This window comes from Mustela erminea, chromosome 1 (genome assembly GCF_009829155.1).
Source record: "Mustela erminea isolate mMusErm1 chromosome 1, mMusErm1.Pri, whole genome shotgun sequence".
NCBI lineage: Eukaryota > Metazoa > Chordata > Mammalia > Carnivora > Mustelidae > Mustela > Mustela erminea.
Window position 1 is genome coordinate 211,746,068 of NC_045614.1, and position 23,477 is coordinate 211,769,544.

A 23,477-nucleotide genomic window follows, 5' to 3' on the forward strand; every position below is an offset into this window, starting at 1 on the left:
CTGATGTGGGGCTTGATCCCAGGACCCTGAGATATGACCTGAGCTGGAGACAGAGGCTTAACCCACTGAGCCACCCAGGCACCAATCTGAGGTTTCTTTAAATCTGTAGGTTCTTCTTCCTCTGTTTTACTACTTTTTAGTTGTTGGAGAAATCAGAACAGTTTTGAGAATTTTCCTGTTTTTGATACCATTGAATTTTTAGGAAAATCTTTCTTGTATTCCTATAAGCTGGTGGATGTACAGGGTTAATCAGATTCAAGTTCTTTTGTTTTACTTTGCTTTGTTCAGGAGAATCCTTCTTAGGTGGTACTATTCTTTGTGTTGCATCACACGAAGAGGTACATTTTAGATAGATACCCCATTTTGTTATAGTAAGATTAATTATTTCAGTTCAGGTGTTGTCATCTTGAATGATCCTTTATGAAGTTCCCTATCAGTCTTCACTGAATGATTTTAGTTTAGCATCCATTAATAATTGCTTCTGAATCTATTATTTTTTTTTTAAAGATTTATTTATTTATTTGACAGAGAGAAATAACAAGTAGATGGAGAGGCAAGCAGAGAAACAGAGAGGGAAGCAGGCTCCCTGCTGAGCAGAGAGCCCGATGCGGGCCTCGATCCCAGGACCCTGAGATCATGACCTGAGCCGAAGGCAGCGGCTTAACCCACTGAGCCACCCAGGCGCCCCATGAATCTATTATTTTATTAGGAGTTATGAAATGGTAGTAGTTATAGTTTATCATTCCTTCTGAATTGTGGGACGTCTAAAAAGAAAACCTATTTAGTTATCCCAAGGCATATAGTTCATATAGAACCGGCAGGATAAATGTTTGGCTCATGCCTTGTTTCCCAAAGGTAACCAATGAGGCTTTTTGGTGCTGTTAATATCATTATGTATGAATAAATTTTAACATCTAATGTGTTTCAATCCACTGTGGCAATTTTTCAATGTTAAATTGTCTCACTGGCTACAGGTCTTCAAATTGGTTCCTATGTCCTTATTCTATAATCCTCATAGTCTTTGATAATTTTCTTGCTTTCTGGTATAATAAAGTATTTCAGGCTGGTCTAATACATTTCCTGTCTAGACCTGGAAACAGCCATTCATTCCTCCACGGAGCTGTGGTTCTTTTCAGGGGAAATGCTATTTAGAGACCATAACTGAGGCACAGACTTATTACGTCTGTTTTTAACAAGTGTTTATGACCACATCTGCTTATTGCAGTATAATGTATAACGTAAGCAATCCAGGTATAGAATGACCCCATAGTTTTGTACTCTCCAAAATGTTCTAAAAGCCAATATATATGTAAAAAAACAAAACAAAACCCAAAATTCTAAATTTTTGTTTGCAAAAGGAAGAAACCTGGTTAGGTTCAAGTGCAATGATATCCTGGGAGGGATGCAGAGGGAGAGGGAGAAAGAAGAGGAGAAAGTTGGGGAGTGGGAGAGCCACCTGGAGGGGGCCGGCAGGCTCTCTTCTGCAAGGTTGCACAGGGCAGCACTCATTTTTCAAAGTCCCTTGGTCTTGAAGACCCAAAAACCTGCTGTTAGTCAGCACAAGGAGATGTCCGTCTGTCCTCTCATCTCAGCCGAGCTCCCAGACTAATATATGCGAGATTCCGGTTAATAAAGAATGAGAAAACTGCCTTTGAGACACACATGTCCATATGACCTCATTCACGTCTAAATACTTCTGGGTTTTTGCCCCATCCAGCTTTTCCCATCACCAGTCCCACTGTTGCCTCTTTGTGCCCCTGTTGTAAACTGTGAGTGGCTTAAATGCCCAATTCCCAGAGACACTCATCCAAAACTCTATCACCTGAAGGCCATTTTATTATTTTATTTTTAAAATTATTTTTATTGACATATAATGTGTTATTTCCCCCAGGAGTACAGGTCTGTGAATCGTCAGGTTTACACACTTCACAGCACTCATCATATCACATACCCTCCCCAATGTCCATAACCCAACCACCCTCTCCCTACCCCCGTCGACCCCCAACCCTGTTTGTTTTGTGAGATTAAGTCTTTTTTTTTTTTTAAGATTTTATTTATTTATTTGACAGAGAGAAATCACAGGTAAGCAGAGAGGCAGGCAGAGAGAGGAGGAAGCAGGCTTCTCGCGGAGCAGAGAGCCCGATGCGGGGCTCGATCCCAGGACCCTGGGATCATGACCTGAGCCGAAGGCAGAGGCTTAACCCACTGAGCCGCCCAGGCGCCCCGAGATTAAGTCTCTTATCATTTGTCTCCCTCCCGATCCCATCTTGTTTCCTTATATCCTTCTCTACCCCCAACCCTCCCACCCTGTCTCAAATTCCTCATATCAGAGAAATCATACGATAATTGTCTTTCTCTGACGTACTTCTCTCAGCATAATACCCTCTAGTTCCATCCACATTGTGGCAAATGGCAAGATTTCATTTCATCTGAAGCCCATGTTAAATGCCCTCTTCTCTTCAATCTTCCTTTGAGCCTTCAAATCCCAAAATAATCACGGCCTCAGAACTGTAAGAGCACATTGTTCCTTACACATTTTTTCCACAGTCCTTTTTAAAATAATTGTTTGCATACATGACTACAGATGGTTGGAGAAGAGTTTTTGTTTCACTGATGCTTGAAGCTCCAGAGACGGAGAGGAGGCCAGATGCAGGTTACAGCTCTCAAACACTCGCTGTGAAAAAGACCAGTGACAGACGGGGTGCTTTCGGGTGGCCCTCGGAGTTACAGCCTCCCCACCTGTCAACCAGACCCCTCTTTTCCTCTTCCTGGACGGTCAACTCCCTGAGGGCCAGTCAGTGGGAGTTTCTCTCTCCACTGCTCGTCCAGCGCCAGCATAGGGTCCAGCACCTAGCAGATGCTCAGGCAATGTTTGCTACAAGAGTTAAGAAGGGAAGAAAGAATTGAATGAGACGATGAACTCATCTGTTCTTCCACCGAGGCGTGGGTTGCGCACGTCATTAGTGAACTGGCGGGAACAGCCGGGGATTTCGAGGACTCAGCACCTCTGGACCCCTCCCCCCGGAGGAGGGGCGGAGCGCCACGCAAATCCCGCCCACACGAAGGCGGGACGAACAGAGAGTTCCACCCGCAATGAGGCGGGGCGTCGCGGGCAGTCCCGCCCCTCGGGAGGCGGGGCCTGCGGCGCGCGGGAAGAAGCGCAAGCGGTGGCGGGAGCTGGCGGAGCGGTGGACTGACCGTGTTCCTGCAGGTACTGCTTCCCCGGCGCTGGCTCCCGCGTCCCCACTGTCTCCCTGCAGGGCGGGACGGGGGCGCAAGGATCTCGCTGAGGGCGGGCCGCGGGGTCCCGGCATAGCCCCGGAATGGCGTGCATTCGGGCGGCCGGTCCCCGCGCCGACCCCGTGCGGCCTCCTCCCGGCCGGGCCCGGTTTCGGCTTCCCGGCCGAGCGCCCCGTCCCTTGCGGCCTGGGAACGGGGGCGGGTCCCCTCTGGCCCCCTGGCCTTGGTTCCCTCCTTCGGGCGACCCCGTCCTCCTGGTGGCCCCGCCTCTGGGAGGTGGTTATCCCCCCTCCCGCGCGGCCCCCTTTCCCCAATAGGTCCCCTCCCCCAGGCGGCCTCCCCCGGGCGGCCCCTTGCCCCGGACAGCCCCTCGCCCGAGCTACCCCGGCCCCCGGCTCTCCGGGAGCGCCCCCCAACCCCCACTAAGCGGGGGCGGTCGCGCAGCGGGGCCCGGCCCCTTGATTTCCTCTGCCCGGGTGTTCCATTTTGCTTTTCCGGACACAGCGGTGAAAGAAGCCTAGCGGCCTCGGCTCAGGGAAGCATTTTAGGGGCCCTTGCAGGGTGTTTCGAGAGAGGTCAGCATGGACATCCTTTCCCGGTACAGCGTGCATCTTTCAGGAGCAGGACTCCTGGCTCCTGATGAGCGTTCAGGACACCTTGCCTGCTCTGATACTCAGTTCATTACCAACGATTTTCAGCTTTCCTCTGTCTTTGGGAAAAGAGCGGCGCCGGAGGAATTTGTTTTGCTCCTTCAAGACTCAGGAGGATGAAAGTCATTACTTGCGAAATAGCCTGGCACAACAAGGAGCCGGTGTACAGCCTGGACTTCCAGCCCGGCGCGGCGGGCAGGATCCACAGACTGGCGTCGGCGGGCGTGGACACCGCGGTCAGGGTAAACGGGGCGGGGGCGCAGAGACGGGCTGCGGGGGCCGCCTTCTCCAGTCTTTCCTGGAAGACCAGTGTCCGCACACTCAGACTGTTGGGTCATCTCGCCCCGAGACAGAGCTTCTCAGGGCCTTGACTGAACCATAAAAGTAAAAGAAAGCTTTGCTCCTGGGGTGTGTTTCCTACTTTGATTGGCTCCATGCTCCTTATTTTATTTTATTTATTTATTTATTTATTTATTTTAAAGATTATATTTGTTTAGGGGCGCCTAGGTGGCTCAGTGGGTTAAAGCCTCTGCCTTCGGCTCAGGTCATGATCCCAGGGTCCTGGGATCGAGCCCCGCATCGGGCTCTCTGCTCAGCAGGGAGCCTGCTTCCTCCTCTCTCTCTGCCTGCCTCTCTGCCTACTTGTGATCTCTGTCTGTCAAATAAATAAATAAAAAAAATAAAGATTATATTTGTTTATTTGACAGACAGAGATCACAAGTAGGCAGAGAGGCAGGCAGAGAGAGAGGAGGAAGCAGGCTCCCTGCTGAGCAGAGAGCCCGATGTGGGACTCGATCCGAGGACCCTGAGATCATGACCTGAGCCGAAGGCAGCGGCTTAACCCACTGAGCCACCCAGGGGCCCCGATGCTCCTTATTTTAAAACTGCCAGTCTGTTGGGGAACAGTTTGCCCTAGAAAGAGGTAGGAGGGAGGGCCGCAGGCAATGGGACTGTTAGTTTGTTTCAGAAAGAAGTTCATTTGATGTATCAAGAGAAAAACCATTTTCTTCCTGATAATTAGCCTAGTCTTGTGTTTAGGAAGCACAGTATGGTAGGTGCTCGTTTGTATGTTTCCCTGAACAAATGTGTTGGTTACCGTCAGATCTGGAAGGTGGCGAAAGGACCCGATGGAAAGGCCATTGTTGAATTTTTGTCCAACCTCACTCGCCATACCAAAGCGGTCAATGTTGTGCGGTTTTCTCCAAATGGGGAAATTTTAGCATCAGGAGGAGACGGTGAGTATGAGTATTATCCTTCAAAATTCCTTAGAAACCAGATACCTTTGTGTCTCATGTTCGTGAGCTCTGAGCTAGGGATGCTTTTCTATTTTAGAGGTCACTTGACCTCTCAATCCGTCATTTAGATAGTTTATATAAAACCTTCTGAGGAGCATGAGGGGATGGGGGATAGCAAGCTTAAACTGAGAAGAATTGGTTGTAAATGCACCCCTTTCCCCAGCGACACCCCCTCACCCTTTTCCATTGGTAGAGACGAGTAGGAAGGCGCTTACCTTTTTACCGCGTTCCAGTGTAGCTGTCCCGGCCTTGTTTGATTGCTGGTTTAGTATCCGAGTGATCACATTCTCTCCCACGTCGCTTATAATTAATTAATTCACTTGGGGGAGTAGTGTCTGAATGGCCCTCTAAATTATGTTTGCTTGGTGAAAGCAGATTGATTCCTATTTTCTGCTTGTACTTAAATAGCGTAAAACTGCTACAAAAAAAGTAAATCTCTTTACCATGCTTTGACACCAGAAGAGTCTAGGAATTACTAGGAAATATAAAACACATTGCAGGTTTTATTTGCCGAAGGAGCAAAGAGATCGGGTGAAGTTCAGTGCCGTGATGTCCAGGGCGTGTGTGCGCAGAGGGAAAGGTGGAAAGTAGGGAGCGCCCCCGGGGAGGCCGGCAGGCCGTCTGCTGGGAGGTTGCACAGGGCAGCCCTTGTTTTGCCCAGTCCTTTCACCTTGGAGGCCCAGAAGCCTGCTGTTGGCAGTAGAGAGTGTCCACCTGCCAGTGTCAAGGCCGATCTCGCCCTCCGGCTCCCAGAATTCCTCACTTGTGCCCATACTGCCGGCTCAGTGACTGGCACTCAGAGGGAAGGCGAGTGGTGCTCAGATTTGTGCGGTGAGTTGGGGGCAGAGCTCAGGGAGTCAGAGCACCCAGACAATGGATGACCTCGCGCTGAGGTATCTGATGCCCGTATGAGTAGCTCATGTGTCCACTTGTCCCCGCGGGCTAGGCATTGTGTTCTAAGTGTTTTTCTGCGTATTAACTCATTTAATCCCCGAGACAGCCCTAGGAGGTAGGTATGCTGTTACCCCATTTTGCAGGTGAGGTAACTGAGGAGTCAGGACGCTAAGTCCGCTGAAGCTTACGCAGCTGGGAGCAATTTGCCGATCCTCGCTTGGTGGTTCTTTGTTTTTCCTTATTCGGCCATTCCTAGGCAGTGCCTTAGGATTTGTTAACCTAGTCGGCTGCTTTGCAGTGTTTTCCTGGCCTGGGGACCCTTCTGTTGCACATGACGTTGGATAGCTCTGACCTGGTAGGAGTTTGATTTTGGAGCTTTAGATCAGAAGGCAAACCTGTTTTTCCTATCCAGAGTCTTAGAAGGCGCTCGCGGTGACCGTAGTAGCTATTGAACAACGTAAATAGGGTTTAATGTCCTGAAAGCCCCGCACTGAAGGAGCACGCCTGAAGCGCGGCTTGTCTCACCCGGACCGCTCGCCGCACAGGTGCTGTCATTCTGCTGTGGAAGGTGAGCGACAACAAGGAGCCGGAGCAGCTCGCCTTTCAGGACGAGGACGAGGCTCAGCTGAATAAGGAGAACTGGACTGTCGTGAAAACCCTCCGGTAACCGGGCTGCGGGGGCGCCCCCCGGAGTGGTTTACCCAACTGCTCCGAATGCATTTACCTCACATGCATTTTTTTTTTTTTTAATTAAAAATTTTTTTTTTCTTAAGTGGGCTCTGTGCCCATCATGGGGCTTGAACTCCCAACTCTGAGATCAAGAGTTGCATGCTTGACTGAGCCGTCAGGGGCCCAGCATTTTGACTTAGAAACATGATTAAAATGGATCTTTCTTTCTTTCTTTCTTACGAGAGGGTTGGCAGGGAGAGGGCAGAGGAAGAGAGAATTTCAAGCAGGCTCCACAACGGCCGTGGAGCCAGCGCGGAGCCCCATCTCACAACCCTGAGGTCGTGACCTGAGCCCAAACCAAGAGTTGGACGCTTCACTGACTGGGTCACTCAGGCCCCCCCCACATGGGCTTTATTTCTGCTCTAAAATATTCATTAGTCATACTGAACCAGTTACAAAGCTGTAACTACCCCTGAAGATAGCAGACCCTAGCTGCAGCTGATCTAGTTCCAGTGGAAATTTCTAAAATCCTAATGCATGGTCTGTGAGTGTGCCTGTAAATTTTTGATGGTCTTTCTCTCATTGAGATTTGCCTTTTCCCTTCCTTTTCCTCTTTGGACTCCAGGGGCCACTTAGAAGATGTGTACGATATCTGCTGGGCAGCCGACGGGAATTTGATGGCTTCTGCCTCTGTGGATAACACGGCCATCATATGGGACGTCGGTAAAGGTAGTGGACGCGTTTCTGTTATTGTCAGGGGAAGGAATCTTGTAAGTGGCTAAAAGGTCTAATCTGCTTTATCTGTTTTTATTATTATTATTTTTTAAAGATTTTATTTGTTTGAGAGAAAGAAGGCATGGGGGCAGAGGCAGACAGAGAAGCAGACTCCCTGCTGAGCTGTGAGTCCAGTGTAGGGTTCGATCCCAGGACCCCAGGATCGAGATCTGAGCCCAAGGCAGACGCTTAACCGACTGAGCCACCCTGGCGCCCATAACCTGCTTGATCTTAAAGGCAAGAGTTGAGTTTCTGAGTGAACTAAAATGGGTGGCTGGCTCAGCAGGATGGGCACCTGTGTCATGAACCCAACTTAGTTTCAGGGTCCCCGTCCAAGTGTAGGAGGCCTGGCCGTGGTGCCAGAGCGAGGTCTGTCCCACATGCGTGGGGTTATGGACGTGTTGGGGGCAGGGCTCACCTTCGTGGAACTCAGGGTCTTGGGCAGTGTAGCCCGTCGTCGCCATCGATGGGCACTGAAGCTGCCATGTTGGGAAGGGTAGGACCAAGTGTCTGTCTGAGAGCGAGGACAGCCGAGGACACCTCGCTCATTTATGGAACCTGTTCTCTAGTTGGGGAGATGGTAGACGTGTGAGAAGTTACAAAATTGGCCAAAAGTGAGTTGCCAGAAGCCAGTTAGTGCCTAACACATGACCGTTTTTGCCTTCTGCAGACGGTTACTCAAACTTGATGTTTCCTTGCTGCCTCGTACTGTGCTCCCGGCTGGTGCTCCCGCAGCTGCGAGCACTGGGAGGGAGTCAGGCTGGAGAAGGCGCCCCCTGGGCCTCTGGATTATCCACTCTGTGACAGTCTGTCTGTTGGAGGCCTGCCGGCCAGCCAGACCCCTCTGTCTTGCCCCACCTCTGTCATGTTCCTACTCAGTCCCCGACCTCGGCAACATGGACGGCCAGTGTCCCCGTCGTCTTCTCTTCCCCACACCAGGCCACTGATGCGGATAATTTCAGCGTCTGTGCGGACAGTCCATCCAGCAACCCCCTGAAGCCGCTTGTAATGACCTTGGACGTGTTTTTGTTTTTGCTTTGAATGGCCAGGGTTTGTGCCTTCCTCCTCCTTTTATCCGGGTAGCCCCTGCGCACTGCTGGTTTAATCTCTTTCCACAGAGTCCCTTTCCCATCCCTGCTTTTTGCTCAGGCCCTCGCCTCCGGCCTGCTGTCACCTCCTAACTAGGGTACAGCCAGTGTTCTCTGTGAACCTCGGTTTCGTCTTTATCGTGCACGTTACTTCCCAGCTGAGTGTTCTCTCGGCCGCATCTTGAATTTGCAGAACCTTTTCTTTCCTTGCCCGTAAGGGTTGCAGTCACATACCTCCTGTCCTCCCTGTGTTGCCATCTTGGCCATGGACATGACCCTCTAGCATTCTCCCTTACTTATTAATAGCTCCATGTGCCTAAGCGGCCCTCCCCTCCCGCCGTGGTTCTGCTCACAGTAGCTGCTCCTTCAGGAACCGCCCCCTTGTCGTGCCCGACCTGGACAGCTGAACTTGGCTTGTCCCCTTCTTGACCCTTGCTGCTGCCCCAGCTGCTGTCCCTCTGTGTCCCATGCGGCCCATCAATGGGTGTGTCTCTCCCCCAAAGCTGCGGGCTCCTTGGGAGTGTGGGCTGTGTGAGGTCCTCTTTGTCTCCCCAGAGGTGACACAGCGCGGGGGCTGAGGTCGTCCGGAACCACCCGTGGGATGATGGAGTGAGAGGAAGGGCGTCGTGCTTAAACTGTAGCTGACTCCGCTTGTGCGCGAGTACGTTTCCGTAATGCTGTTGTGTGCCTTTATGCAGGACAAAAGATCTCCATCTTTAATGAACATAAAAGTTACGTCCAAGGGGTAACCTGGGACCCCTTGGGTCAGTATGTTGCTACCCTGAGCTGTGACAGGTACGTTCATGTGTGGCAAGTTGTCTTCTTTGTTGACTTAAATTTTCCGCAGTGTTTTCATCCCCACTTACTCAATAATAAGGCAGAGTCAAGGTTTGGTTCATCCATCCATGTTCTTGATTTCTTATAAAGCATTTGGTTTTAATGTTATTCTTAAACCATAACAAGACATTGGAAACTAATTAGGGTCAGTGCCTTATACATAGTGCTTAGTAACTCTTTATCGAATGGGTGAATGAATGCATAGAGAGCTTTGAATTACATATGAATTTCATGAGCAACTTTTAAAGAAAAAGTGTTTTATGTAAATATGATATGCAAGAAGGGGTACCTAATGATGGGGTTCAACGTTTCTTCTTTTCTTTTTTTAAGATTTTATCTTTAAGTAATCTCTACACCCCCCACAGGTCTCAAACTCACAGTCCCCAAGATCAAGTCATGTGCTCCACCGACTGAGCCAGCCAGACACCCCTGTTTCATTTTCTGATTATAGTTTACTGCAGTGATTTTATTTTATTTATTTATTTTTTTAAAAGATTTTATTTATTTGTTTGACAGAGAGATCACAAGTAGGCAGAGAGGCAGGCAGAGAGAGAGAGAGAGAGAGAGAGAAAGGAGGAAGCAGGCTCCCTGCTGAGCAGAGAGCCCGACATGGGACTTGATCCCAGGACCTTGAGATCATGACCTGAGCCGAAGGCAGCAGCTTAACCCACTGAGCCACCCAGGCGCCCCTACTGCAGTGATTTTAATGACTCCACTTAAATTAATGGAAACATAGAATATTTTGTCTTTTTTGAAAGGAGGTTTTGTTGCTATGTTTACTGGTGTCCTGCATTTAGTTGTGTTCTTGGAACAAAGAACATCCGAGGTGCTGGATATATTACTCCTTGGTCAAGATAGCCCTTTTGAGTTTTTATCCAACTACTTTTATTTGTTTTATTTATTTTCTATTTTTTAATTAACATATAGTGTATTATTAGTGCCAGGGGTATAGGTACCCAACTACTTTTAATCATAACACCTTTGATTCCAGATGGCCCAGCAATGTGGAAGAGTTAGGAGAGGCTAGGAAAAGGAAACACTTTGATATTATATGTGCATTTATTTTCTGATCTTGGTGTTTTATTCATTATGGGAATAATATGGATTAGCAACAACCAAATTTATATGCTGGTGTTTCCCTCACTCGTGCAAATCCCTGAGGGCAAGACTGTTTGAAACAAATGTCACTGTAGTCCCACAAATCGTTACTGGGCCGAGTGTCCGAAGCCTGAAGGGGCCAGGCCTAAAATACATCTTACTTGACCAAGTTGAAACATTCGATAAAAAAAGTTATGACCTAGTTCCTTACCGCATTCGTGACCAGCCTCAGGGGGTTCGCTTCCGCCACAGTGAGTTAATGTGTGACAGTGTGACGACTGGTGCTGTAGGTGGTCTTGCAGACTGACGTTTAACTGGCCTTCAGTTTTGACACTGGATTGCTTCTATGCCAAACACGTCCTTCGCTAGAAGAGATCAGTCAGAATCTTCTTCTTTCTTCAGGATCCTGAGGGTATACAGCACCCAGAAGAAACGTGTGGCTTTTAATGTCTCAAAAATGCTGTCTGGAATAGGGGCAGAAGGCGAGGTACAATCTGTTCGTCCTACCTGAGCGGGGCTTCAGTTGGGGTTGGGGTTCCCGAGTTCCTCCGCGTCTTACGGCTAAACCACTGGTCTCGGGCCCCCGACGCTTGAACTGCCTTGTACTTTCTCGGATCTGGTCAAGGCTCAGTTAGGCCACTGGGCTGGACTGCATGGAACTGGGGACATCCGGGGACCGGGGGAGAGCTGCCGATGATCGACAGAGGTGTTCAACCCTGGCTCAGTGTGGAGTCACCTGGAAGCATTAAGAAATAATGGGTGCCCGTCCCCCTCCCCCAGATGTGATTCGCTTGGCTTGAGGTTGGCAGGGCCCCTATGGGATCCTGAGGTGTAGTGAGGGTCAAGAACTCTTGACCTAGGGGGACCCTGCACTATGCACTATGCAACAGGAAGGCAGGGGTGTCAAGTGTCTGTCTGGTAGGGGGGGCCATATGCCGTCCTGGCCAGTATGGAGAGAGTATTGCTGGGGGACAGTGGTCCTGTGAGCCAGTGGTCCTGGAGGAATAAGACTACAGACGCAGGCACTTCAGGCAAAAGGGAGCAGGTGGGTCACTGGAACAAAACAGGGACGTGGTATGAATCCTGTCCTCAGGCAGCCGACTAAGGCCGGATGAGCCATGACTGGTGACACAGGAGAGCTCCCCTACAGTGAGGAGGGACATACTGGGTCTTTGGGTCCTAGAGACCCAAATGCTTAGTGTTTATCAAGTGTCAGTGAGTCCGAGCAAAAACCGACCCACAGGTGTTCGAGACACATTTGGAAAGATAGGTTACCAGTGTAGCGGCTGGCGATTTTCTCCATACGAAGTGTTCATTAAGTTGGAAATTCTGAGTGGGCACACACAGAGAACAGAGGGCCCCTGGTTGTCGTCTTGCATTCCTCCCTCCCCCTTCTCATTCTCCAAACCACTGCTGACCGTGTGCTGTGTTCTCAGAGAGGCTTTTAAAACAACAACTGTGGAGCTGCACGCACGCGCGCGCACACGCACGCACGCTCATCCACGCACATGTAGACCCATGTACACACAGATTTCCTTTTTTTTTTAAGATTTTATTTATTTGAGGGGGGAGGGGCAGACAGAGGGGGGAAGCAGGCTCCCTGCTGAACAGAGAGCCCCACGCAGGATTCGATCCCAGGACTCTGAGATCGTGACCTGAGCTGAAGGCAGATACTTAACTGGCTGAGCCATCCAGGCGCCCTGACACACACAGCTCTCCCTGATGCAAATGCGTGGTTAGTGTTCACAAGACCCTTGCAGTTTGTTTTTTTATTTTTTTAAGATTTATTTATTTTAGAGAGAGAGAGTGGGGGTGGGGGCAGAGGGAGAGAATCTCAAACAGACTTGCTGCTCACTGCGGAGCCTGATGATGGGGCTCGATCCCCGACCCCTGAGATCATGATTTGAGCCAAAATCAAAAGTTGGACACTTAACTGACTGAGCCACCCAGGGGCCCCTACTGCTGTAGTCTTGAGTGGTTATTTGATTTGTAATACATTTCATCTTTTATTATGTGACTAATAAATGATACTATATAAAATTAAGAAGAAAAAAAACACCTGATAAGCCTTTTTTGTGAATGTAAGACTTGGATTAGTGTTTCAACTTGTGTGCCACAGGCGAGAAGTTACCGGATGTTTCATGATGACAGCATGAAGTCATTCTTTCGTCGACTGAGTTTTACTCCTGATGGATCTTTGCTCCTCACGCCAGGTGGGTTTCACAAGCTTTTTTTTGGTTTGTTTTTAAAGATTTTATTTAGCTATTTAGAGAGAGCATGAGTGGGGGAAAGGGCAGAGGGAGAGAGAGAGTCCCAAGCAGACTCTGCCTTGAGTACGGAGCCTGTCACAGGCTCAATGTCGTGATCCTGAGATCATTACCTGAACCAAAGTCGAGTCGGACACTTAACTGACTGAGCCACAGTTTTAGAAGTATGAAAAATAATAGTACTTGAGCAGGTGTTTGCCTGACTGAAGTCCCGCATCGGGCTCCCTGCTCAGCGGGAAGCCTGCTTCTCCCTCTCCCACTCCCCCTGCTTGTGTTCCCACTCGCTGTGTCTCTCTCTGTCAATTAAATAAAATCTTAAAAAAAATAAAATAAAAGGTGAACTTGTAGGAGAACATTCTAGGAATTGGGACGGTTTTGATGGCACTTGGACTGGGCAACCTTTGTACAGCAAAGACCCTGTAAGCAAATCAGTCGACAAATAACAGAACTGGAAGATTCTGTTTGCAGTCAGGAAAGAGCTTATGTACATCACATACAATGGCTCTTTCAAATTGAGAAAAAAGAAAAACCCAAAAGAAAGAAAATGAGTGAAAGATACAAAAAGGCCGATTTATGCATTCAGCACACACAAGATCATGTTCAGACGCTCAGTGACAGAAAAACAGAAATTAAAGTGACACACAGCTAGGTATCTCTTTATTATTTTCAGACTAGAAAAAAGTGAAAATACCTGCTGCTAATGGGCAAGCAGAACGTGGGTATTGCTGGTGGGACTGTGAATGGTCACAGCCCTTTCAGGAAACAGTCTGGTCGCCGTCACATGCGTGTCCTCGTCAGCCCGTCTGCCCCTCGTCTTAGCCTCAGTCTGTAAGAAATGAAACCTAGTATGACAGAGTCTATTTTCGACCGTGTCTATTGTTTCTATCTCTGGACCAACTGTACTGATTAACGAGACGGGTGAATGAGCTACGGTGTTCTCACCGCCGTGAATGTCAGGCAGCTAGTAAAAAGGTGCCTGACCCCGGGTTAGTGCTGGCGAGTGGTCGGCGGAGCAGAGCAGCGGCAGGTTAGGAGGAGACAAGACCCCGATTCTGTGAGCTGCACTGAAAACCCCAGCGGGGGAAGAGAAAGACAGTTGAGTCGTAACTGGTGGTCGTGGTTGCGCGAGCGTGGAGGGAAGGCGGAAAAGCTCCACGGCTGGTTCAGATGGGCTGGGCGGGGAGGGCGGGACCAGGGCTGGCAGGGCCTCTGCCCGCACCGTGGGGATGGAGTGGTCGCAGGTGAGATGTCTTGTGTGGGGTATCAAGAAGGAGGTGTCCAAGGGCAGCTGTGGTCAGTGGTCCTCGCTGCCTGGGGCTGGCCTTGTCTTAAGGACATCCTGGGGTGCGTGTGGAAGAGCTCCAGCGTGGGCTGTCCCCAGAGCAAGGTCAGCTGCTACAGGGGGCCGAGGCTGTAGCAGAGGCCTGGATCCCCCGGCAGCCTCCTGGCCCCCCCAGGCAGGTGGGAAGGAGCAGAGCAGAAACAGGCCGCCAGGCTCAAACCCGGGGACAGAGCTGGGGGGATCTCGAGAGAGCGCTTCTCCGGGAGGAAGTGGCCGGTCTCCCTGCGGGACATCTTCATAGCCAGGGGCCCCTGCTCTGCCCTTCCTGCCCAGGACTGAAGCCGGTCCTCGCTGCCTGGGGCTGGCCTTGTCTTAAGGACATCCTGGGGTGCGTGTGGAAGAGCTCCAGCGTGGGCTGTCCCCAGAGCAAGGTCAGCTGCTACAGGGGGCCGAGGCTGTAGCAGAGGCCTGGATCCCCCGGCAGCCTCCTGGCCCCCCCAGGCAGGTGGGAAGGAGCAGAGCAGAAACAGGCCGCCAGGCTCAAACCCGGGGACAGAGCTGGGGGGATCTCGAGAGAGCGCTTCTCCGGGAGGAAGTGGCCGGTCTCCCTGCGGGACATCTTCATAGCCAGGGGCCCCGGCTCTGCCCTTCCTGCCCAGGACTGAAGCCGCCCTGGCTGGGTGGGCCGCTCACGGAAGGGGACAGGCGGGTAGAGCCTGGAGTAAGCGCCGAGCCCAGACTGGGACTGTTCGTATTTGTCCTCAGTCACAGAAGCATTGTCCAGGGCAGACAGCTTTAGCTGGGGCAAATATTTCACAAGCCAGGGATGGATGCTCCCGAGTTTCTGTGCTTCGGTCTAATAAAACCTCGCCTCTTCTACCTCCCTGCTTCCCCAGCTGGATGTGTGGAGTCTGGCGAGAACGTAACAAATACGACTTATGTTTTCTCCAGGAAAAATCTTAAAAGGTACGCAGTTGAAGATATTGTTGACATGTTGACCCTTTCTTTTTGCTCTTGGTGAGTAACGGTGCCCTTTCTAAAAAGGTCATGACCCACTTTCCAGGCCTATCGCGCATCTTCCGTGTCCTGGCAAAGCGACGCTTGCTGTCCGCTGCTGTCCCGTCTACTTTGAGCTGAGGCCCGTGGCGGAACAAGGTATGCTAGAGGCACAGCGGTAGTGTTATGGGTCGTGATTTTTTTCTTTTCTTAAAGATTTTATTTATTTATTTGACAGCGAGAGACACAGCGAGGAGGGAACACAAGTGGCGGGAGTGGGAGAGGGAGAAGCAGGCTTCCCGTTGAGCAGGGAGCCCGATGCGGGACTCGATCCCAGGACCCTGGGATCATGACCTGAGGTGAAGGCAGAGGCTTAACGACTGAGCCACGCAGGCGCCCTGTGATTTGGCTTTATCTTGTGGGGAAACGTACGTGGGTTTGATTCAGTCTGGTGACTCGGGGGGACTGGAGCAAAGCCCAGTGTTCTCAGAACGTGTGTCCGTTTTTTGCATCGTCCCGAATACGCTCTCTTCACTTAAACATGAAGGGAAGAAGCGTACTCGTATTTTTCTGCTGAAGCAGTCGAATGTCGTTCCTCCGTTTCCTATGCAGTGAGATTATGTTTGAACTGGAGTTTTGTGGCTTTTTTTAAGTTTTTTTTTCCCCTCCGTGTACACATAGAAATCTTGTCCATGGCTGTAACCAGTCAGATCACAATGGGCCTCGGTGTGGTTATCCGCAGGTTTCTCGTGCTGGGGGTTCCTTGAGCTCTTAGATCTGTGGGTTTGTAGTTTTCACCAAGTTTGAGGAATTTCAACCACGTTTTTCTGTCCTGCCCTGCCCTGTCCTCTCCACTGGGCTCCATCTACACGTGCGTTAGGTCAGACTGCCTGGGGGTCAGGCTGCCTCTTTTTCTCCCTCTCGGCGTCACCATTTTCTGTGTCACACACCCCACGTCTCTACTTAGCGGGCTCCATCTTTCCTCCTCTTCTCGAACACGCAGAATACGGTGTCCGTAGTGACTCTAGTGACTCTCAGTGTCTTTGCGTACAGAGGATCGGCTTTGATTTCCCCCTTCGTTATGGGTCATACTTTCTTCTTTGTGGGCCTGGTAATTCTGTATTAGACGTCAGACATTGTGAACTGTACCTTCGTGGATGCCGGATGTATTTTTACAAATATTCTTGAGCTTTATCCTGGGATGCGGTGAAGTTACTTGGAAACATTGAGCTGCTTCTCTTCGTTAGACCAGACCCCAGTGGCCTTTGGTCTACAGCTAATTGCCCCACGACTGGCCTGACATGTGCTCACCAGAGCCCCATGAGCTAGGTTTTCCACCCTGGCTGGAGGGGGCTCTGGGAATGGCTTTCCTGTGGTTCTTGCTCGGTCCTGGGGTGGTTTCCTCAGATGCTCACGCCCATCCGTGCTTGGCTGGAGACAGAGAAGGCCCCTGCGAGCTCCGGCCGCCCAGGTCTCCCACTCCCAGCTCCCACCTGTCAGCTCAGGCTGGCTGCTGTGGGCTGCTTCTCTCTACCTTTTCTGGGACCAGAAGCTCCAGGTGGTAAACTGAGGCAGATGGCGGCCTTCCTCTTCACTTCCCGTCCCTCTGGGATCAGTGTCCTTCAGTGCCTGGCGGTTGGGGTCTGGAAGGCGGTCATGTGGTATAATCCGCCTGGTGTTGGTTGCTCCAGGTTGGGGGGTAAATCAGGTCCCTGTTGCCCCCGGCCAGAAGCGGCTGTTTTTAACTCCTCAATCTTGATGTGAATGCATGTAACGAACTGAAGGACCATTCACAGGATGTTTCTCGGTGACCCTTATTTTTCCTTCTCCAAAAGCAGGCCCTCAGCCTGCCCTGTTTCATTCCCACATCTGGTCCTGGCCTTTCGAACCTCCTTTGGGGCCCCCGACTCTCGGGTCAGGACATGGTGTCCTTGCCGGTTCCTGTGTGGTTCTCTTCAGACCTGGGCTTCAGTGAAATGGCGCTGTTAATGTCCCTGGAGAGAGGGCTTTGGAGGAATGCGTTTGCATTTGCTCCTTGTTTCCTGTCCTTTGTCCCCCACCCCCACCCTCGGCAGACGGACCCTCGCAGGAGCCGGGCGTGGAGCTGGTGCGCCTGCCTTACCGCTTGGTGTTCGCTGTGGCTTCGGAGGACTCAGTGCTCTTGTACGACACCCAGCAGCCCTTCCCATTCGGCTACGTGTCTAACATACATTATCACACCCTGAGCGACGTATCCTGGTGAGTGGCCGGTGGGGAGGAGGTGTGCAGTGTGGTGCCCTGGAGTGGACCCTGGGGTCGGGAGCATTTCAGCACTTAGCTGGCTTTTTGGGCCCGTATTTACCAATTTCTTCTTTTTAAGATTTTATTTATTTGAAGGCCGCCTGGGGTGGCTCAGATAGTTGAGCATCAGCCTTTGGCTCAGGTCATGATCTCGGGGTCCTGGGATTGAGTCCCAATTCCTGGCTCAGTGGGGAGTCTGCTTCTCCCTCTCCCTCTGCTGCTCCCCCTGCTTGCTCTGTCTCTCTCTCTCAAATAGCATCTTTAAAAATAAAAATTTAAAATTAAGATTTGAGGGAGAGATTGTGTGCATGCACAAGCAGATGGGAAAGAGAGAGAGAATCTCCAGCAGGTTCCCAGCTGAGCACAGAGCCCAATAGGGGGCGCGATCCCAGGATCCCGATATCATGCCCTGAGCTGGAACCAAGAGTTAACTGACTCTTAGTTAGCTTGTTAACTTAGTTAACTGACTAAGCCACCCAGGCACCCCTACCAATACCTTTTAAAAGGAATCAACATTAAAAGGAAAGCCATTTCTACTTTGCTATAATACCATTTCCTAGTGTAACAGTAACATCTGAATGAAGCCATTCCGATGCGTTGGGGATTCCTCTAATTCTCAAACTGAGGGGAGGCCCCGTGGGGTCCCTGGTTGTTGGGGACTTGCCAGGCCCCCCTGGCAGGAAGCCTGCACCTGTGAGCTCCTGTCCCCCAGAACCGTGGTTATCCGTGCTGTCACTCTGCCTTCCGCTGAGGTCCTCTGCACCCCCAGGTTCCCTGGTTTACCCCCAACACCTGCTCATGCCGGCTCTGCCGGGCCTGCCCTCCACCATCTCCTTCTTGCTCTTTATAACCTTTTTCCTTCTTTTCCTTCTTGGGTGGGGGTGGAGAAAGTTCCCTGCACCTTCCTTTGGGTGATTCTGGTGACAGTCCCGAGGTGTCGCAGTGCCTGAGAAAGTTGAGCTGGGCGGGAGGGCAGGGTGGGCGTGAGGCGCACACAAACCCTCTCCGCTCACACGAAGCCTGTGAGTCCGTGAACTTGCATTTTCTAGTGATTAAAGAGAGCCTTGAGAGGGGCGCCTGGACTTTGGTACAGTTTCTAACCTTTTCTCCTGCTCGGGCAACCAAGGTCCAGCGACGGGGCCTTCCTGGCCATCTCCTCCACGGACGGCTACTGCTCCTTCGTGACGTTTGAGAAGGATGAACTGGGAATACCTTTGAAAGAGAAGCCGGTTCTAAGCGTGAGAACTCCCGACACAGCAAAGAAATCGAAAAGCCAGGGGTCTTCGCCAGGACCCAGGCTGGCCGAGGGGACCCCCACGGGCAGAATCCAAGACCCCAGCAGTCCCGGCACACCCCCGCCTCAGGCGAGACCATCTCCAGCCCCGGCGGCGCCTTCGGAGGAGAAGAAGGGCCTGCAGCCCAGCACTCAAAACCCGAGAGCGCCCCCGTCCCGGAGGATCACTGTGAACACGCTGCAGGCCTGGAGTAAGACGACACCCCGGTAAGAGCTTCTGGCGGGGGACCAACTTGTCATGGCGGCCGAAAAACAAAATAGAAACCAGAAATGGGGACATCCCGTAAGGGCTTCCGATGCGGCCAGAGAGACTTCAGAACCGACCTGAGTGCCGCCCCCCTGCTTCCAGACCTCTGTCGTGTCCCCATTCCCACCTGTGAGGGGCTGCCCAGAGCTGGGTGCGCGACACACGGGCCGACTTGGCCGCAGCCCACCGCCCAGTTTTGGAACTTTCCCTAGTAGAAACCATGTCCGCTGGCCTTCCATACGCTGTGTGCATGGGTGTTCGTCATACCACTGGAGTGGGACAAAATCACAGGTTCTGAGACTTTTATTTTTTAAAAAAGATTTTGGGCGCCTGGGTGGCTCAGTGGGTTAAGCCACTGCCTTCGGCTCAGGTCATGATCTCAGTCAGGGTCCTGGGATCGAGTCCCGCATCGGGTTCTCTGCTCCGCGGGGAGCCTGCTTCCTCCTCTCTCTCTCTCTGCCTGCCTCTCTGCCTACTTGTGATCTCTCTGTGTCAAATGAATAAATAAAATCTTTAAAAAAAAAAATAAATAAAAAAAAATAAAAAAGATTTTATTTATTTATTTATTTATTTGACAGGCAGAGATCACAAGTAGGCAGAGAGGCAGGCAGAGAGAGGGAGAAGCAGGCTCCCTGGTGAGCAGAGAGCCCGATGCGGGGCTCGATCCCAGGACCCTGAGACCATGACCTGAGCCAAAGGCAGAGGCTTAACCCACTGAGCCACCCAGGCACCTCAGGTTCTGAGACTTTTAGATGACAGTTACGGTTGGACTGTTGTCAATGTGATGATTGAACTTAGGAACGGAACACAGTCCTTAGTTACTCGATACATGGGCACATCAGCTTTTAGTGCCTTGTGTCATCTGGTCAGCTGGAAGTTTTAAATGTTTCCTTCAGGTAGTTTTGAGATTTGTTGTCACAAATGATTCCTGGGACACTAATGAGCCGTGTGTCCCTTTACTGTTTTTTTAATCAAGGAGGATAAATTTAATACCCTTAAAGACAGATACTCCACCGCATTCTGCACCAGCCAGTGTAATTTCCAGCCCTTCCACAGAGGACATTCAGTCAGGTGAGTGTTACTGTGACTGGTTTAATGTAATTAAAGATCGAATACCTGCTTTTGTTCTCTTGGAAATGAACCACGTAGTTTAAGTCCTGAGAAAGCGGAGATGCCTCTTACCAGACCCGTCGTTCAGATGCCCTGGCTGCCTTGTCACACTCAGCAGGGCGCCCCCCTTCCCGCGCAGCCACTCCCGGGAAATGAGCAGATGGAGGGTTTGGGGGGCGCTAACCTGCTGGGCTGGAGAATTCTTTGGTGTGGGGTCATCCTCTGACTGTAGGCAGGCGGCACCCCTGGATGCCTGTACCCAGCCCCCTCCAACCCCCACCAACTTGGGACGTTCGTAAAGGTCACCAGACACTGCTCGCTGTTCCCTGAGAGGCAAGGTTGCCCCCCACTGAGAACCACTGGATCCTTCTCTTATATCCATATAGGCCCTTGCCAGGCAGTTCAGTTCTTGTCCAGGCACAAAATTTATTTTGTAAACATCACTTTTTTTTCCCCTAAGATTTAGTTATTTGAGAGAGAGCGTGAGCAAGTGTGTGGGGAGGGGTAGAGGGAGAGGGACCCTAAAGCAGACCCCCCCCTGAATGCGGGGCTCGATCTCAGGACCCTGGGCTCACAGCCTGAACTGAAACCACGAGTCAGACCCTTGACCGACTGCGCCACCTGGGGGCTCTGTCCACATCAGCCGTCATTTTAAACAAGCGTTCACTTACTTGTCAACTTGTTGTTTGTTAACATTCCAGAGATGCCCGGAGACCCTCAGGGCACCCCTCCGGACCTCAAGCGACCTCGCCTTGGTGAGCGCGAAGGAAGTCCCCAGGGTCTGGACCCTTGATGAGACCTGCCTGGTGCTTGAGGCCTGCCAGGTCCGGGGGCCCCCGTGTGCACAGCGCGGGTGGCCGGACTGGAGACACCGGAGACCAGCGGCATTAGGCGGAGCCTGACGGACACCCGGGAACTGACTTGTGTAACAGAAGGTACACAGAGACCAATTTTCCCGCAGAACTGTTTGCTCTTGTATTCAAGATACATTTTTACCTCGGCGTTGGGAACATTTTAATAGACTAAATCCTCTTTTTGATAAGTTTCTGAAGCTGGAACAGTTCACGTTATCTAGCGTGAAACCGTGAATCCTCCCTTGAAAATATGTGAAAGATGAGACACGACACGGGCAGACTCCTCCTGACGCCGGAATGAGAAAGAGGAGAAAGGTGTTTGAGAGGGTTTGTTCCGTCGAGCTGACCTGTGTAGTCGATTTCTCGGAGGGAGTTTGCTAGTTTGCTTGCTGATTCTCGAGGTGGACTTGTTCTGGAAAGTTAGGAAGTGAGAATCAAGTAGGGAAACTGGGTCAGAGCTGGGATTCCGTGACCATCAGAAGGAACCTGGTTGCTGTTCCAGCATATTTATTTCCTTGCCCTTTTTTCCCTTAGGGAGAGAACTGAGATTTCACTTTAGCTACAGCTTGGTATCCAAATAGACTGACTTTTCACATGGATTTTTCAGAGTAAAAGAACTTAGCAATTTATGCCTCTGCCTTTGCTTTCCCCACCCGAGGGCCGTGGGTGTGTTCTCCGTTTCTGTGGGGAGTAAACCAGGGTTGTGGGCTGGGGGTGGGGGGGCGCAGGGCTAGGGGGCGTGCAGGAGGCGCTGCCGACGCATCTCATGGTCAAAATCTCAAAAGGACAGACATGCCAAAATGCCCATCATTTTGGCGGAATGGCCACCGTGAGTCGTGTAGGTGGGGCTCCCCCACCCCAGATTCCTTTCCAGTCCGGGAGAGCTCGCAGGGAGCACCCAGATCAGGTCTGACGGGAAGTGGCTGAAGAGCGGATCAATGTGGCCCCTTTGAACTCAGATCAGCAGCAGCAAAGGAAAGAATTGGAAAAAAGGATCAATCTGGTGCTTAATCCATAACCTAGTTAAGCAGAGAAAGAGCTTGCCTCCCTTTCAGAAGGGGAAGTGGCTCACGAGGGAAAAGGTACAGCGTAGAGAGCTAGAAGGTGGCTCTGTGGAGAAGAACTAGAAGGTTCAAGCTGCCCACAGATTCTAAGCTGTGAGGACACGTTAAAATGTCAGGTGGTCTCTGTTCTCACCAGTGATTCTTTTTTTTTTTTTTTTTTTAAAGATTTTGTTTATTTATTTGACAGAGAGAGATCACAAGTAGGCAGAGAGGCAGGCAGAGAGAGAGGAAGGGAAGCAGGCCCCCTGCTGAGCAGAGAGCCCGATGTGGGACTCGATCCCAGGACCCTGAGATCATGACCTGAGCCGAAGACAGTGGCTTAACCCACTGAGCCACCCAGGCGCCCTCAGCCTAAGTGATTCTTAACCTTTGCTGCGCACTGAAATTGCCCGAAGAATTGACTAGAGTATTGAGGCCTGGGTACTCCCTGCACGGGGGTGGCCTAACAGGACGGGGGCACCGTGAGCGGTCTTGAAAGCTCCAGGTCATTCGGGGCCGCAGCCAAGACTGGGAAATCCTAAGGGAAAAGCTCTCCCCGGGTCTGGTCTCTTCTGGTTAAACCGTTTCCACCGACAGCTTTCTCTTGCTTATTCTCTGCGTCATCGCTGCTGGGTAGACTGAGACGTTCATGGGTGGGAGGTGCCCTCAGCTCTTCAGAGAAGAAAGATGTTACCTTTCCTGCGGCCGGAGTGAGGGGTTCTGTGGTCACCGGTCCGTGGGCAGAGGCGTGATCGTGGGTCCCGCGTTCTCGATGCCTGAACCTGCTTTCCTGGCCACGCTCCAGACTTGGCTGCACGTCTGTCTCTTGTGCAGCAACCAGGGGGGAGCAAGGGCACCTTCAGCCCGAAGAGTGCGTGTCTGGGCAGAACTAGTCTGTCAGCGGTCACTGAATATCAATTCCAGAATCGTCCATAAAAGCTGTTGGATCCGTGTCCCGAGCCAAAACAGTCTGCTTTCAGCCGAGCACTTACTGGGGACCCTTCTGCAACAGGAGCCCGGGGGGAGGGTCCGGCGGGGTCCCTTCACACAATGTCACCATGAGCACGGCTCCCCAGCAGGGGGTCTGCCACCCGATGGGGTGCCTGTTCCTTGTGGCCCACAGCGGCGACCCAGCCCACACCCTCGTGTCCGAAGCCACCCCAAGCGGGCTGTCCACCAGGGCAAAGAGACAAAGAGAGAACAAGCGCTGTCACCAGGGGCAGAGCGGTTGTCCCATCCTGTCCCCTTACTCGTTTTCGTCCCTCGCCGGGAGCACTCCCACCTGCGGGTTCACGGTGCTGAGGACCCTTCTGAGCAAAACAGCTGTCAGCGTCCACTTTAGCAAGTAGGTCCCGAGCCCTCGGCTCTGGTGGGGGGAGGACACCGGCCGAGCCTTCGCACCTGGGGCTTGAGAGCCGGCAAGTTCCCCTTGTCACCCTACTGTGGTTCAGCGCGTGGCCTGCCACCTGCTGTGCGCACGCATCTCGGGGAGGCAGGCCTCGGACGACGACTTCACCAAAAGCAGTTTCTTGACGGCTTACAAGCTTTCACTTTGCCCC

General features: G+C 51.6%; 1 protein-coding gene across 2 annotated transcripts; it reads left to right on the forward strand.

Moving 5' to 3' along the window:
* Window positions 1-3,113: 3,113 nt before the first annotated feature.
* On the forward strand, window positions 3,114-21,504 carry CHAF1B (chromatin assembly factor 1 subunit B). 2 transcript variants are annotated; one of them, XM_032354686.1, is made up of 14 exons: window positions 3,114-3,211; window positions 3,939-4,132; window positions 4,993-5,125; window positions 6,625-6,742; window positions 7,374-7,477; window positions 9,309-9,405; window positions 10,948-11,032; window positions 12,665-12,758; window positions 14,991-15,060; window positions 15,158-15,249; window positions 17,163-17,328; window positions 18,497-18,871; window positions 19,888-19,982; window positions 20,723-21,504. In XM_032354686.1, exons 2-14 carry the CDS (start codon window positions 4,007-4,009, stop codon window positions 20,812-20,814), a joined length of 1,647 nt encoding a protein of 548 aa, XP_032210577.1. In that variant the 5' UTR covers window positions 3,114-3,211; window positions 3,939-4,006; the 3' UTR covers window positions 20,815-21,504. The 2 variants fall into 2 exon arrangements, with proteins under 2 accessions (XP_032210577.1, XP_032210586.1); XM_032354695.1 differs by having other exon boundaries at window positions 17,166-17,328.
* The last annotated feature ends 1,973 nt before the right edge of the window (window positions 21,505-23,477 follow it).

What these genes read in the sequence shown, in the direction of transcription:
- CHAF1B (XM_032354686.1), top strand. Translation starts at nt 4,007, where the DNA reads ATGAAAGTCATTACTTGCGAAATAGCCTGGCACAACAAGGAGCCGGTG. An exon ending in TTTAGCATCAGGAGGAGACG is followed by an intron (nt 5,126 to 6,624) that starts GTGAGTATGAGT and finishes CTCGCCGCACAG; the next exon opens with GTGCTGTCATTCTGCTGTGG. An exon ending in CATATGGGACGTCGGTAAAG is followed by an intron (nt 7,478 to 9,308) that starts GTAGTGGACGCG and finishes GCCTTTATGCAG; the next exon opens with GACAAAAGATCTCCATCTTT.